We start from the raw sequence: 14,632 nt of genomic DNA, 5'->3' as shown, positions 1-14,632 counted from the left end.
ATATAGTCCGCCCCCCCCACAAGGTCTGAGGGACAGTGGATGGGTCCTCTGCTGAAAAAGTTTGCTGACCCCTGATCATATGTTGATCACACTGCTAAGCGAGGCATTCAGTCCAATCTTTACTACCGTCCTAGATAAAATGAGAACTATTTTTCTCAAATGTGCCAGTGCAGTAGGGGTGAGATGAAGTTTTGGTACTTTTCTCTTCTAAGGTAAGCTCTTAAAAACCTAGTTGTGCAGGTTTTCAGTATGGTGAAGGGTGTGTGTTGGCTTGTGCCACTGCAGTGAACAACTACCCCTCCCACCTCTGCATCAGTTTTGCAACTCTGTTTAATATGTGGGCAGGTGTTATTTGATTGAATAAACATGCATGTGGCACTGAAAAATGAGGGAGTAAAGATAGACTGCCTGCCTGAAACATGGGGGAAGAGCAAGGTTGATTGGCTGGTACGGCTACATGTCATGTCAGTTAGGAAGCTAAGCTCACTGCATGGATGAAGAACCTGTCTTTAAGATGCCATTAGTCTCGGTGACAATTTTGACACAAAAGGCGCAGCTCTGAAAGCTTGCCATCCAATATCACCTTGTCATGAAGGGATTCTGTCGTACAAAAAATGCTGGCAAAAGAATGCCATAAATAGATATAAATATCCCATTGTCTTATCCCTCCTCTTAAGGCCCAGGCCAGGCTTGCTACTCTGAGATACATCAGAGTGTTGTGGCCGTTCTCCCCTTGGAAGACAAGGCCTGCTTCAGCCGCCTTTTCAGATCCTGCATGTTGGGGGACTTAGGCCGAACAAGATGGAGCCCTCTGCGTTTCTCACCATTGCAGCTCCCAATCATCCTGCTCATCTCTTGGCAAAGCTGCTTAAAGGCATCGTGAACCTCCTCAAAGTTCTCCCGTGCAGACAACTCGTAGTTAGTGCAGCCCAGCTCGTTTGCCAGCTGGAGGCCTTCTTTCACAGACACCTGCCTGGCTCGCAGCAGGTCTCCTTTATTGGCCATGATCAGCAGAGGGATGTTGGCATTGGGGTGGATCTTCCGGATATGCTGGTGCAAGGGGCGGATGGTGCGGTAGCTGTTATGGTCCGTGATGGAATAGACAAGCACAAAACCATCTGCCCAGTAGATGGACCGGTTTATTTGTTCCTGGCAGCAGATAGTGTCACTCTCGTCCTGTCAACAAAACCAAGAAGAAAAAAGAAGATTCCAGTTGGGAAGGAACAATGGTGCCAGGGAAAATCAGAAGCTCAAACTAAACCAGCCTCCCCGATAGCCTTCCATCTGTGACAAGAGAAGTAGTCTGGTAATGAACTGGCAACCAGTGTAGTTTCTTTGTCCCAGTAGTAAATTATTCTTAGGGCCCAGTATCATCACCCATAATGATTTGGAGGAGGAATCTTCCCCTTTGGGGATTTCTGACCTGCTGGACTCAATGCCTTCTTTAATATACAGTGGTACCTCAAGTTACATACGCTTCAGATTACATACGCTTCAGGTTACAGACTCCACCAACCCAGAAATATTACCTCGGGTTAAATACTTTGCTTCAGGATGAGAACAGAAATTGTGTGGTGGCGGCGTGGCAGCAGCAGGAGGCCCCATTAGCTAAAGTGGTGCTTCAGGTTAAGAACAGTTTCACGTTAGGTACGGACCTCTGGAACGAATTAAGTACTTAACCCGAGGTACCACTCTACTGACTCCCCGCTGCCCCCCAGTATATTGTCCCCTGTCCACCCTACAGAGAAGGATGTGAGCTGTGGCAATCTGTTATATTTGACTGGCAAATGATCCTCATTAGGAGATCATTTTTCAAACAAACACACACCTGTGAATATATATACCTATATATTTTCAAAAGATTAGCAGAAAAGAGCAAAATGATGTCCACAGGCAACTGGAAATTTCCCTTTTGTTATATCTGATAGCAGCCCAGAATGAAATTGGTGCAATAATCGAAATGGAATGTGGCCTAATGAAAGATAAAGGACAGCAGGGGTTTTCTATTTTTTTGCTTTAAAGGAAATGTCTTCTTAATCATTTATTTCAACCAGAGACACAAATAGTTACTGACCATGCACTTTTCAGACAGCATTTCATCAGCCAACAACCTACATTATCTCTTTCCTTTTGGCTTTCTCTTTCAAAGAATAATGAATTAGGCAAAACCGATGCCCTGTCTGAAGTATTCTCTGGAACTTCTCGAAATTATGAAAGCACAACTACCACTGCTCTGCTTATGACACCCTCATCCATGCCAATAAAAGCTCTATTAATCTGGGTACAAAGAAGAACAAAATTACTTAGCATTTGGGCTGGAGACAAACTCCAACTTTCCCAAATATTTTTTTTAAAATTGTGTGATGGAACTGTTCTTAAGAATCCCTCTCCCCTGTCATGTCTGCACTCAAAATGGCCCAGTTATCTGGTTGCATGTAATACTACATAACCAATATCCTACTTTAAAAGCTTTGGCCCCTTTAAAAGCTCATTTTTAAGAGAGTTGAAAGTAGTATGATCGGGAGGCGCTGTTTCTAGCTGATAAAGATGAAAAGTGCTGAGGCTTAAATTTGCCCAGAAGTCCGTAATCCTTGGCTCTCAATTTTCATTACCAAGAAAAATGCACTCTGTGGATCCTCAGAGGCACTTTCCCATCATACTAATCCCAGTGATTTTGTAGTTATTATCCCTGCTACTGAAAACTGGCCCTGCTTCTGAGCCATCTGTGATAAACCCTGGATCAAATTAAGTCCTAGATCAAATTAAGACTTTCTAGCCTTACCCAATATGGCACCCTCCAGATGTTTCTGACTCCAACTCCCATCAGTCTCAACCACCATGGCTGATGACTAAGATGATGGGAGTTTTGTTCAACCATGTCTGAAGGGTACTAGGCTGGGGAGGCTGGTGCATACACTCACCCCACACAGACACACCTCTGATCAAATAGGTTGCGAAGGCTTTTGAAATGTGAACAAAAATCATTGTGTGTTGAGTGTCTACAAGAGCAGTAGCAATGCTTCTTTCTTTCTACCTTCAGAAGTACTGTATCCAACCCTAGTCTGATCTTTCTACAGCCAGCTGGTGACAGAAGGTTGTCTCCTGTTCCTCAGTTACCAGCCACAATTCTGTTGCCTCTCTATATCAGGGATGGGGGACCCTGTGCCTCTCCAGATGTTGTTGGACTACAATTCCCATCATTCCTGAGCATCGGTCATGCTAGGGCTGATGGAAGTTGCAGTCCAACAACATGTGGAGGACAATAGTTTTCCCATCCTTGCTCTAGGCCAGGAGTGCAGAAACTTTGGTCTCCCAAATGTTGCTGAACTAGTGAACTACAATTCTATTCAGCCTCAACAAGCATAGTCAGTGGTTGGGGATTATGGGAGCTGTAATTAAGCAACATATGGAGAGCCAACAGTTTCCCACACCTGCTCTAGGCAATGTGGATTACTCTAGTTTGTCTAATTACACACTATAACTCCTAGACCTAGTTAGCTTTCTAGTATATTTTGTTTATTTCCTTAAGGCACCATTGTACCTCCCCTCCTTGTCCTTTTGCCCTTCATAACTCCTTAAAATTGCCTGTGGGGGTTATTGTGTGTGTTGTGACTTAAAGGGAACTTCATCCCCCCATGCCTAGGCCATTTGGCTTCACATCACGTGTGTGTATCAGAGAGACTCAAAAGAGAAAAGCATGCTACGTTGGGCTCATTGCGAGACAGAGGAAAGCTGGATGCTCTCTTCACCTTCCCTCTGAGGTATTTGTCTTGCACCCTCCAATGTCACTTCTTCCCAAATGAAACATAAGGGAAGGGTGGTGGCCGTCTACTTGAGCTCCCACCCTTGGCATAGCTGCTGTACCCTGACTGGTAGTTATGGCAGAATAATGGAAATTTAAAACAAGGGCACCAAGCCAACCAATGTTGCTGAACTCCAGCACTCTGACCATTAGCTGTGATGGCTGGGGTTGATGGGAGGAGGAGTTCAACAACATCTGAAGAGCATCACATTGGCTACTTCTACATTAAGACTTCTTTTTAAACATCTCAACATTAAAAAGCCATTTTACCTCCAGTGAAACGAAGGGTGTATCCTGAACTTGCAAAGTGAGCTGCTCTCCATCAATGGTGAATTTCCTGGAATACAGTGCACCTGGCAAAAAAGAGAGATGACAACCGGATGGATACATGGAATATTTCCCATCAGAGCCTGCACAACCCAACTGGTAACTAAGCAAAAACCTGGGGCAGCCATGCTCCAAGAGTGTCTCCTTATGCTATGCAAATGCTTATTGGCAGTGAGAGCTGGTGCCTGCATTTTTGGACATGGTACACAGGGGGAATTTAGAAGTTCATAAGCTGGGCTAAATTCTTTTTGCACTAAAAGATGTGAGAGTGAGCCCCAAGTTGTTCAGAGCACATGCATGGATATAAATAGGGAAGAAGGATTGCAAAGACAGGTCTGGTAAGGGAAGGGGTTGGGACAGTCAACCACTGCATCAGGGGACATAAAAACCTATGCTTGATCATTGGGTTGCAAGGTGGCAGTGTGAAACCTGTCACCGCACGCAGAATTCAGCTTTTGGCATATATTGGGAAGTGTCAGGGAAAAAAATTACTTCCCCATATTTAATTCCCCCCCCCCCCTATTCTGAGTGTGGTGATGGATGCAAAATGCAGATTTGCTAAAGGATAGGCTGCAAGGCAGTCTTGTCTTCACTATCACTACAACAAGCTGACATGGTTGTAAGTATGCGTCCTGGAACACCCCCACCCCCACCCACCTACCCCCACGCAGGGGGTAGCTAACCTGGAGCCCTCCAGGTGTGGTTGGACTACAACTCCCATTATCCCTGACCACTGGCCAGACTGATAGGAGTTGGGCCCAGCCAACAGCTGGAGGGCTGCAGGTTTCCCACCCCAATACATATTTGTAGTGCCCCAATGCCATTGCTTTCAGCAGCAGCCTGAGCAGGTGTAACATTTCCTACTGTGGAGACAGGCTGCTGTTAAAGGCACAGAAGTACCACCAGTTAAAAATCTGGAACAGTTATGCTTTAGGAAGTACATTTTCGGATTCACTTGAGATGAAAACGTCAGTCACAAAATGTCTATCTCCATCTCCAAGTATGCTTCCACTCTGATCTGATATTTTTTCTGGTGCACTTGGTAAAAGGTTGCAGCTCATGTTTCCACCAGGTAGTCATTTAGCACTTACCAAAGCACTGGGGAAGCTTAGCCCAGTGAGAATAACTTCTATGGACCTTTGCCAACCTGGTGCCCTCCAGAGGTTTGGTACAGTTGTGCAGAGAGTTGCAATCCAAAATGTCTGGAGGGGCACCAGGTTGGATAAGGCTGTAGGATTTGGTTCATGGAAGGAGGTGTTTCTCTTCTGTGGAAGACGTTTGTTTCAAGCTCATCAAGGCATTTTACAGTGAGATAAATTCCCCATGGCCAAGTTTCCAACATCTGGATTTGATATTAAAAGAACATTGTTTATGCAAATAAATCTAAGAATGTGTGTACAGTACTTCTACTAATCTAGGTAAAAGACCCAGTATAGTGTAGTGCAGGAATGGTCAGGTTGGTGAGAAGGGGTTCTGGCATGCACCCAGCCTCACAGCAGCACAGCTGTTACCTCCTCCCAAGAGAGGAAGGAGCAACGAGGTGTGTAGGTTAGCACAGCATGGGCGCATCAAGTGGGAGCACCAAACTGGTTCCACCGATGCAGCCAAACAGTGGCAATGTCCCTGCTGCCCCACACCTCTCCTCGTAACTGGCAGTGACCCCACTGCCAGGCCAGGTGCGTGGTGGCTCTGCTTCTAACTGATTGGTCCTGGTGGTGTAGTGGTTAACAGTGTTTGGATTATGTTTCCAGAGAACTGGGTTCAAATCCTTCCTCACCCATAAACAGCATTGCAAGGATCTCTAACCTTACCTCATGCAGCTAGTTGTAAGAGAGGTATGGAGAACCTGGGGCCCTCCAGATGTTGCTGCACTGCAGCTTCCACCATCCCTGGTCATCAGCAAGCTAGCTAGGGCTGATAGGAGTCCATCAACATCTGGAGAACCACAGATATCCCCTATACCTGTTGTAAATGGGAAGAACCATGTGCAGGATCTTGAGCAACTTGGTTGAAGGGCTGGGGGATAAATTAATTTAATAGTAATAATAATAATAATAATAATAATAATAATAATAATAATAATAGAATGAATAAATTATTTTCTGGTAGTGATCATAGTGTTGACTCTGATATTGGTGGTGGTACATAGCCGTCATGATCACTCATCTTCTCAATGGGAGGAAGCATTCAGTCACACAGATTTGTACTTGCAGATTGAAATGGTACACTCCAGGCACTGTTTTACTGCATCACCAGACCAGAGCCTCCCCCTGGACCCGTTTTAAGTAAGAAAGCAGGCAGATGGGTTTGGAGAAATTAAGTCCTGGAGGTGGTGATGCAGTGTCCCATTTGCTCTAATGTGGCAGCTCTTCTGGGAGCCCCGTGGCTGTGGCACTTGCCCCACCATGCTGAGTGCTGGCACCAGGCCTGACTGGAAGAGTGAATACACAGGCAGGAGAAATGTACCTGGCTTGGAGCTGACACCATTTTATAAGTAGCCTATGAAACAAAGTCCAGACAGCATATTATTCCACTTCCATAACACATCAAAAGGAGATGTCTGGGTACTTCCAGACACTAATCATATTTGGCCCTACCCTCCAGCAATGGGAGAAGTATTTCTCCATGGCCTCAGTTATATATGACCACCTGTTTCCGATCTATAACATATTTGCTTCTGCTTGAAGGATTGCTGAAGGGATGGTTGCTTAATGGAAAAAGCATGCAGCTCCCAGCAATGCTTCTCTAGCAGCCAAATCTTGGAAACAGAGATTTGAAGCACAAATCCTGTGCATGGTTACACAGAAACAGAAAGAAGTACCAACAAATCAAGTACATGAGCAAAAGATCAGCCCATTGACAGCCTTAAGAGCAAAGGTGAGGAATGAAAAGCCCAGCAGTGCATTTTAATCAGATGAAAGGGACAGAGCTAGAGGGGCGAAGTTTCCAGTTTTTCATTTATCAGTCAGGAGGGAGAATTGACATTTGATCACTCCAAGAGTCTTGTGGGACCTAAACAACAAAAGGCTGCAAACCTACATAGGTTGATTTAGAACCCACCCACTGCATTTTGGGTAGGGGGAATATGTGGTGTCCAGGAAAGGTGTCATAGGACCGCAGCCAAAGTGTCTTGTGGCACCTTAAATGTAAGCAGCTTTCATGGACTAGGGACCACCTCATCAGATCCATAAAGAGTTAATCCTCAGTTGGGAGATGCCTGTCAATCTCTTGGATACCACAAGTCTCCTTTTGCTGCAACAGACTTCAGCTGTGGAATTTGCCATGTCCAGAAAAGTTACTTAAAACTTTTGATTTTGTCATGGGCCCTCCTTCCTTCAGCAGCCAATTATTTTTACTGGATTCTGTGCAGTTTTTACTGGCTCCTGTTTAGTCTTTGTTTCCTTGCTGGGTCATCACTGGCCTTTGTCCCCTGCCAATAGCCCATCCAGCTAGCTCTGCTGAGCTGCCTTGGCTCATGGGCATAACTAAACCCAGGGGGTTTCTGTGATCGGCAAAGTTTGATCAAACCTTGATTAATTCTCACTTTTACTAAATCATAACACATTTAAGGGGATCTAGTGTTGCCCCCAATCTCATAACATATCAAATGCTTTTTTAAAAAAGCTGGGGGGGGGACAGTTGGCAGAGTCACCTTGTTGTTATTAAATGTACAAGGACAGGCTAAGCTGCCATTTTGCTGGTCAACTGACAAACCCACTTACATCTATTTCAGTCTTGCCCTTTTTGAACAGCGCTAAAAACAGAAATAAAGTCTATATTTCAGGTTGGTGCTTTTTTAAACACAGTGTTCATTTCCACTGCTTGTTGGAAATGGAGAGCTGGATAATGCTTGGCCCTCTGTCCGTCGATGGAAGCAACAATCTTTTGATCCTTTTTCTTTATAGGAAGTGTGTCAGCCAGACTCATTCCTCTGATCCTATTCTGTTAAAGTGAATAGAGTATTAGCTTAAGAAAAGGAGCGGGGCTGTAAATAATTGGGCTTTGATTTATTGTTTTCATAGCCAGGGGCAGTTCACTGAAAATATGCACATTTTAGACAGCGTTTTAGCATTTTCTTTTGCCAGTGATCCACAGCACTAAAAGAAAAGAAGGCTGGCTCTGGAACAGTCTTCCCCAACCTGGTGCAAAAATCCCATCATCGTTGACTGTTTGCCATGCTGGCTGAGATTGATGGAAGCTGTAGTTTGCAGGATCTCAAGGGTACCAGGTTGGGGGAGGCTGGTTTAGAAACATAAGAACATGAACCCAGCAATTAGCCTATTCAACCCATCGAGTGAGGGACCGAAGGAGCCAGGTATTAAAAATCGGAGCAGCCCCAAATCCTTTGGCTGGGTGACCTATGCAAACAACAACAACAACTAAGCCACATGGCAAATTAAAATCTTTATTTTCCAACCATAAGAGGAATAGCAATCTATTCACCTGACTCGACCTGTATATTTTGACCACATGACCCTTCGTTCTGTCCCCAGGACAGTTAGACACAAATACATTAGTTTTAATGATGTAGCGTTAGAAGGTTAGACGTACCGGTATTGGCCTCATAGTCTCCAATAAATCTCTTGGTGAGGAAGCGTACAATTAGGGCTGCAAAACAAGGGGAAAAATGCCGCTTTTTAGTCAGAGTTAGAAAATGTCAGAAACTGCAGCCGCAGGCTCAGAGTGGTAATTAAACACCTGCTTTCATTCCATGTGCTACACACATTTCATTGACAATAGTGCTATATGGAAACATGTTTAGCAACGAAAGACCATTGCTCCAGACATGTGCAATGCAGTCAAGAACCACTCCTCAGTATGCACCAAAGTTTTGTGACCACAACAGGCATCACATTTGTATTTATTTATTTATTTATTTATTTATTAAGATTACTGCAATGTGTTATACGTAGGGCTGCCTCTGAAGCTAGAGCAAAATTCAGCAGCCAGATTGCTCACCTGGGCAAGATGGTTTGAAAATATTACACTGATCCTAATCCAATTCCACCGGCTACCAATTAATTTCTGGGCCCAATTCAAAGTACTGGTTTTGACCTATAAAGCCTTAAATGGCTCAGTACCTCAAGGACTGCCTGCAAACATCATCATCATCATCATCATCAGTGCTTTCTTCCCCTGGGGCTACGCAAGGGTATGCATACCCCTAAACATTTTGTGAATCTTTGTACTTTTGTCCATTTACTGTATTTATTTTTTCCAATGTGAACTATAAAATGGTGGTTTTCTTGAGTCAAATTGAGAGTACCCCTAAACGTTTTTTAAAGAAAAAGGCAATAATAATAATAATAATAATAATAATAATAATAATAATAATAAATTTATACCCCGCCCATCTGGCTGGGTTTTCCCAGCCACTCTGGGCGGCTCACACAGGAATATTAAACAGAACAAAACTTCAAAAATTAACAGCTTCCCTAAACAGGGCTGCCTTCAGATGTCGTCTAAAGGTCAGAAAGTTGTTTATTTCCTTGACATCTGGTGGAAGGGCGTTACACAGGGTGCGTGCCCTCTGAGTCTCTTCTTCATGTGCCACCTTCACAAGAGGTCTGGAGAATGGCAACATGAGAATGGGCCTTTTCAGTAGTGGCTCCTCATTTGTAGAAGGCTCTCCCCAGGGAGGTTCAGCTGTGGTTTCAATACACACTTTTAGGTGCCAGGCAAAAAAGCATTCCTCTTCATCCAGGGCTTTGGCTGATTGACATCCGATGCTGTGGTGGTGGTGGGATTATTGGGTTGTTTTTTTGGTTTTTATTACTTAATATTGTGTTTTTTATATTGTGATTTTATGTTGTGAACTGCTCTGAGATCTACCAGTATAGGGTGGTATACAAATACTACTAATAAATAATTTAATAGTCTCATTCTCAAAGTGTCTGCCCCAAAACAAAACTGCATTGGGTCTCCCAGGGCCATTTCATGCATTACACAGCAGCAAACCTTGGTTTCCCAACAGGTTTGCAATCAAATGGGAATACTACTCAGACACACCTATGTGTGTTTTTGAGTAACATTTGCATTTACGAATGTCTTGGTCATGTTCAGGGAAGAGATGTAGTTCTGCTTCCCATGCAAAAGGTTCAAACTCTAGCATCTCCAGGTAGGAAAGACGCCTGCCTGAAACCTTAGAGGCAATTTAGACAACACTGAGCTAGATAAGCCAATATTCTGACCTAGTATAAGAAAAGCTTCCTTTGTTGGGAAGGCCATAGTTTAACAGTAGAGCACATGTTTTGCATGCAAAAGGTCCCAGAAAGAGCATGCAGGCAACTCTCTGTTTGTGTAGAGGGTGACTTCCAGGTCATTAAGCGCATCAGCGGTTGCATATAAGCCTGCCCTGCCCTGCCCCTGAAGCCCAAAGCAACCCACGTGTTGGCAGCCATGCATCAATCGAACGTACACAAAATGGTCATTGCCTATATTCAGGAACTGCTGTGAGAGGCCCCAGAGACTTTCTGAAACCTTGGAGAATCACTGCCAGCCAGTGTAGGTGATATTGAGCTTGATGGTCTCACTCAGGATAACAATTATGCTTTCACGGGTAACCCCTAAAAATGCTTAATGTGTGAAGTGGCCTTCAAAAATATTTGACATGACTCTTTAAAAATCACAGTATTTGTCTATGGTTTTCTTATCACTTGCTGCAAACACATTTTCTAAGATGCTGCCAATATCATGAGAGCTAGAAACTTGAAAAGTAATACCCCAAACTCTTCAGGGTTCCATATATTGTCACAGAAAAATGACTCTTAGGCCATCATCTCCTGCCCCCATTAGTACAATTTCCATGTAGCAAATGTAATAAATTATTTGTGGCTAACAATTTGGCTTGGCCTGGTGACTGCATTACAGGTATGCAGCAGATTAAGCCATTCACGACTGCGGGGAATTGTTCATGTAGTATTAGTCCCTCTTTCTGATTCCCCCCTCTCCCCCGTGAAGTTCTTCTAGAGAGACAGCCTAAGTCCCTAAGTGTATTTACAGAGTGTAGCATGGAAATGGATATATTAACCCAGACGAAAAGTCACATAATTAATCTACAAAGGAAGCAGCAATCACAGCGTGAACTTTCAGATTTAAGCTTAACTGTATTCAAAACAGAGCACATTCTTACAAAACTAACCCATATGCATTGTAATGCAAACCCACTCATAAGTTCAACGGGAGTTACTTTCATAGACATGTAAACAGGCTGGCAGCCAAGGACATCATTCTGCTAGCTGCTTTTAAGGCTATATGTCTGCTATAAAACTCCCATCTATTTGTTTTCACATTCACATTTATCGTCTTTTTCATGGCTTTCTCACGTTCCTGCATTTGGGAGTCTGGGACACTAAGTTTTCCACCACTGTCTCCCTTATGTTAAGTGGAATTCCCATAGCGCCTTTCAACCCAACTTATTATTATGAGGAAATGAACCATGTGACATGCACACACACTTCACATCTATTGCTTACCGCAGGATGGAAAAGCAACAGCAGATACCCACCGTTTTTATGCAACCTTTTTTGATGCAATGAGCTAGCTAAAGGTGGAACTACTCAATGCTGCCACCCAAACACAGCGCTCCCTAACACTGTCTTTTGTTTTGTACACCAACTCCATATCAGCCAGAATTGGAAAACAAACCTCAAGAAGGAACCAGGCTGGTGAAGGCGGAATTTTGCAAACAACAGGCATGCTCCGAAGGGTGAATGGGAGTTGCAGCCCAAAACTTCTGAAGGGCACCAAGTTGGCAATGTCATGGTCAATGTAGGTTTGGGAGCTCACTTTTGCTAGGGTAAAGTGTAATTCCATCTTCAGTGGTTTTCAGGCAGAAGATGAGGCCCAATGACTTGTGCAGCAACAACCTAGGGTGTCTCCCTGAATTGTCTGCAATGAGTAAGGGTCCTGTGGCAGACCTGAAGAGCATCCCTCCACCACATGGGAGAATCCGTGGATATGAAATATTATTGTAATATGACTGCTATACCATAAAGACATAAGAGCCCTGCAGAATTGCTCCAGCCATAATAATTTTTGTTTGCTCTTTTCATGCCTCCCCTACTGTCTTCCCTGGCAACCCACTCTCTGAAAAGTGTTTCATGCATCTCCTGTTGGATTTGAGAGCAGATTCCCAATAGCTCCTTGTCTTCCACCAACAGAACGTCATTCCCCAATGCCCGGCTCATGACCCTCTGGAGGGTGTTCATCCTGCACTCTCTTTCCTGTTTTGCGGGGCAGGGTCCAAAGCACAGTTTAATAACTGAGGCACTTGGCACCCAGTTCTGCTTTCAGATAGCCAATCAGATAGCATTCCAAATTCATGGGAGCAGCGGGGTGGAGTGGGGGGGCTTTTCCTGCTTTCACTCCTCTGTACAGAAATCCCAGCGTATTGCAGAGCATTTCAGGGCCTATTCAAGGGTGGGTGGCTTATTGGTGGTAGGTAGGGATGGTCAGGTAAGTCCATTTCAGATTTTCTCATTTTTCCCATTCTTACAGTTCCACACCATGTTCTGGTTTTAAGTCACATTTGTTTGTTGCTTTTTAATGTGAATCTCTCCTAATAGACACATTTGTATCTATTACACATTTCCCCAATAAATTTCCCTTAATATATTTCTGTATGATTTTTTTTTACTAATAAATGCATTTTTATGCATGCTTTACCCAACTATATGCATTTTTGTACCCACTGCTTGGATGGAGAACTGCACTGCAAAATTTAGAGAAGAGCGAATTTTGAAGGGTGGCTGTGTTTAAGGTCTCTTGTTCCAGAAAGCGCAAATTAGGTAGGTTCACCTTTAAATGTGAAGTGAATCTAATTTCTGTCCATCCCCAGTGGTGGGTAAGTGCCTTTACTTGTGGAGCAAAAGATCACAAATTCTCACTCTGAGCAAGGGGGCCATATATTCAACTAGGAATGCAGTGCAACAGTAGAGCACATGCTAAAGGGTCCCAGGTTCAAGTCCTGGCATCTCCTCTTTAAAGCAGGTGATGGAGAAAACCTTCCACCAGGTGACACCCTTGAGAGCTGCTGACAGTACTGGGATAGATGGGCAACTAGTCTGACCCGGTATAAGACAGCTTCCTCTCCCTCTTCCATACATTCATTTCATGCAAAACACTGGAGGAGCCAGACCAGCTGCATCTCACTTGGGGCTGGTATCACAAGTCAGCACAGTTGGGCATCTGCACTCTGCAGGAAGGGGGCCCTCTAACACTGCTACAGTGAAGGAATGGTGTCATGAAGGAGAGGGGGCCCTGGAAGAGGTCTTGCCCAAGGACCCTCGCAGCCGACCCTAGGCTCACCATGTGAACTGACAGAGTAATCTAGAACACCCCAAACTCCATGCTGCAGGGAAAGCCTGGCAGCAGTAGCCCAGCCCTCTTTCAAGAAAGTTTCTCTACCATGGTGGATCCTCTCATTGATGAAACCTTGATAAGCTTCCGGTGAAACCCCGTGCAACATAATACAAAATTTGCTAGCGTAGGGCAGTGCCAATGAACCTTGACCTTCCCCCCTCCCTCAGTTCATCTGCTTGAAAATCTCCAGGCATTATATTTCATAGCGGCATGGGGGTGGGGGTGGGAATCTGATCTGGTTAACCTTTACATTTTGCAGGATAAACATGGGCTCGGATCATTATTTCCATCAAATATTAACATAAAATCAGATGGCAGATGTGGAGAGAGGAGAGGGAGGGAGGGAGGGAGGGGGAGGAGGAGGGGGGAGAAAGAAAAGACCAGGCTGCCTCCGCAGCAACTTCTGAAGACTTACCCGTTTTGCCAACGCCGCTGCCACCCAGCACAACGAGCTTGATGACTTTGTTGGCTGCGCAGTCCTGGACAGGATGTTCAGGGATGGGAAGTAATAGGAAATTTGTGGAGTAATGTGACATAGTATTCCTAGGTAGGAAGGGCATGCCAGTGGAGGAGACCTGATGAGCTCTGCTGATGGGGTAGGAAGAGAACGGAGCAAAAAGCACAATTCCCCCTTGCCTCTCTCTTTTCTTGTGCCACCCTGACAATGGAATCTCCCGGCAGTTTCATTGAAGCAGCATTTTGGAGGAAGAAAAATAAAGCAGCCGCCAGTCCCCTCTCCCCGCAAAAGATTGTGCTCCGACAGGCAGAGGGGAACGTTTTGATCATCCCCAGTGAAAACTGACTCCTGCATTCCTCAGCCAATCAGAAGTCAAAACATGACATTCCATTACTTGGGACATAAAGTCCGGGCCTCACAGTAAACTGCACTCATTTTCTGCCATTTTCACTCATTCTTTTTCTTCGCTGACCATTTTACTGGTTTAAACTTGGAACTAAGCAGGAGGAGATTATATCAGGAATAACATTTTGGGTGGGGTGGGGATAGGGAGAAGAAAATAAAATTCGCTTTGATGTCTTGCCACTGGGTTCTGAGGGGCTTCGTTTTGTGCTGCAAAAACTTTTGTTATTTAAGCAAAACCACAAACACTGAGGGAGGGAGCTCTGGAACAATGCTTCCAA

The 14,632-nt window shown here is 44.5% G+C and overlaps 1 protein-coding gene across 2 annotated transcripts; it reads right to left on the bottom strand.

Annotated features, from left to right (window-relative positions):
- Positions 1-90: 90 nt before the first annotated feature.
- Positions 91-14,298, bottom strand: LOC128406610 (ras-like protein family member 11A-like). 2 transcript variants are annotated; one of them, XM_053374148.1, is made up of 4 exons: positions 13,908-14,293; positions 8,681-8,737; positions 4,073-4,155; positions 91-1,176 (listed from the first exon to the last, which is right to left on the bottom strand). In XM_053374148.1, exons 1-4 carry the CDS (start codon positions 14,050-14,052, stop codon positions 709-711), a joined length of 753 nt encoding a protein of 250 aa, XP_053230123.1. In that variant the 5' UTR covers positions 14,053-14,293; the 3' UTR covers positions 91-708. The 2 variants fall into 2 exon arrangements, with proteins under 2 accessions (XP_053230123.1, XP_053230124.1); XM_053374149.1 differs by lacking the exon at positions 8,681-8,737 and having other exon boundaries at positions 13,908-14,298.
- Between the last annotated feature and the right edge of the window lie 334 nt (positions 14,299-14,632).

The sequence above is a fragment of the Podarcis raffonei genome, chromosome Z (genome assembly GCF_027172205.1).
Source record: "Podarcis raffonei isolate rPodRaf1 chromosome Z, rPodRaf1.pri, whole genome shotgun sequence".
Classification (NCBI taxonomy): domain Eukaryota; kingdom Metazoa; phylum Chordata; class Lepidosauria; order Squamata; family Lacertidae; genus Podarcis; species Podarcis raffonei.
The sequence above is the reverse complement of the archived record's forward strand: the minus strand, read 5'-3'. Positions and strand labels throughout refer to the sequence as shown.

Excerpts from the sequence above, each read along its gene's own strand:
- LOC128406610 (XM_053374148.1), bottom strand. The coding sequence starts at position 14,052 with ATGCCCTTCCTACCTAGGAATACTATGTCACATTACTCCACAAATTTC. Across the intron at positions 8,738-13,907 it reads CAGCGGCGTTGGCAAAACGG|CCCTAATTGTACGCTTCCTC; the intron begins GTAAGTCTTCAG and ends CTTGTTTTGCAG. Across the intron at positions 1,177-4,072 it reads CACCCTTCGTTTCACTGGAG|GACGAGAGTGACACTATCTG; the intron begins GTAAAATGGCTT and ends TTTTGTTGACAG.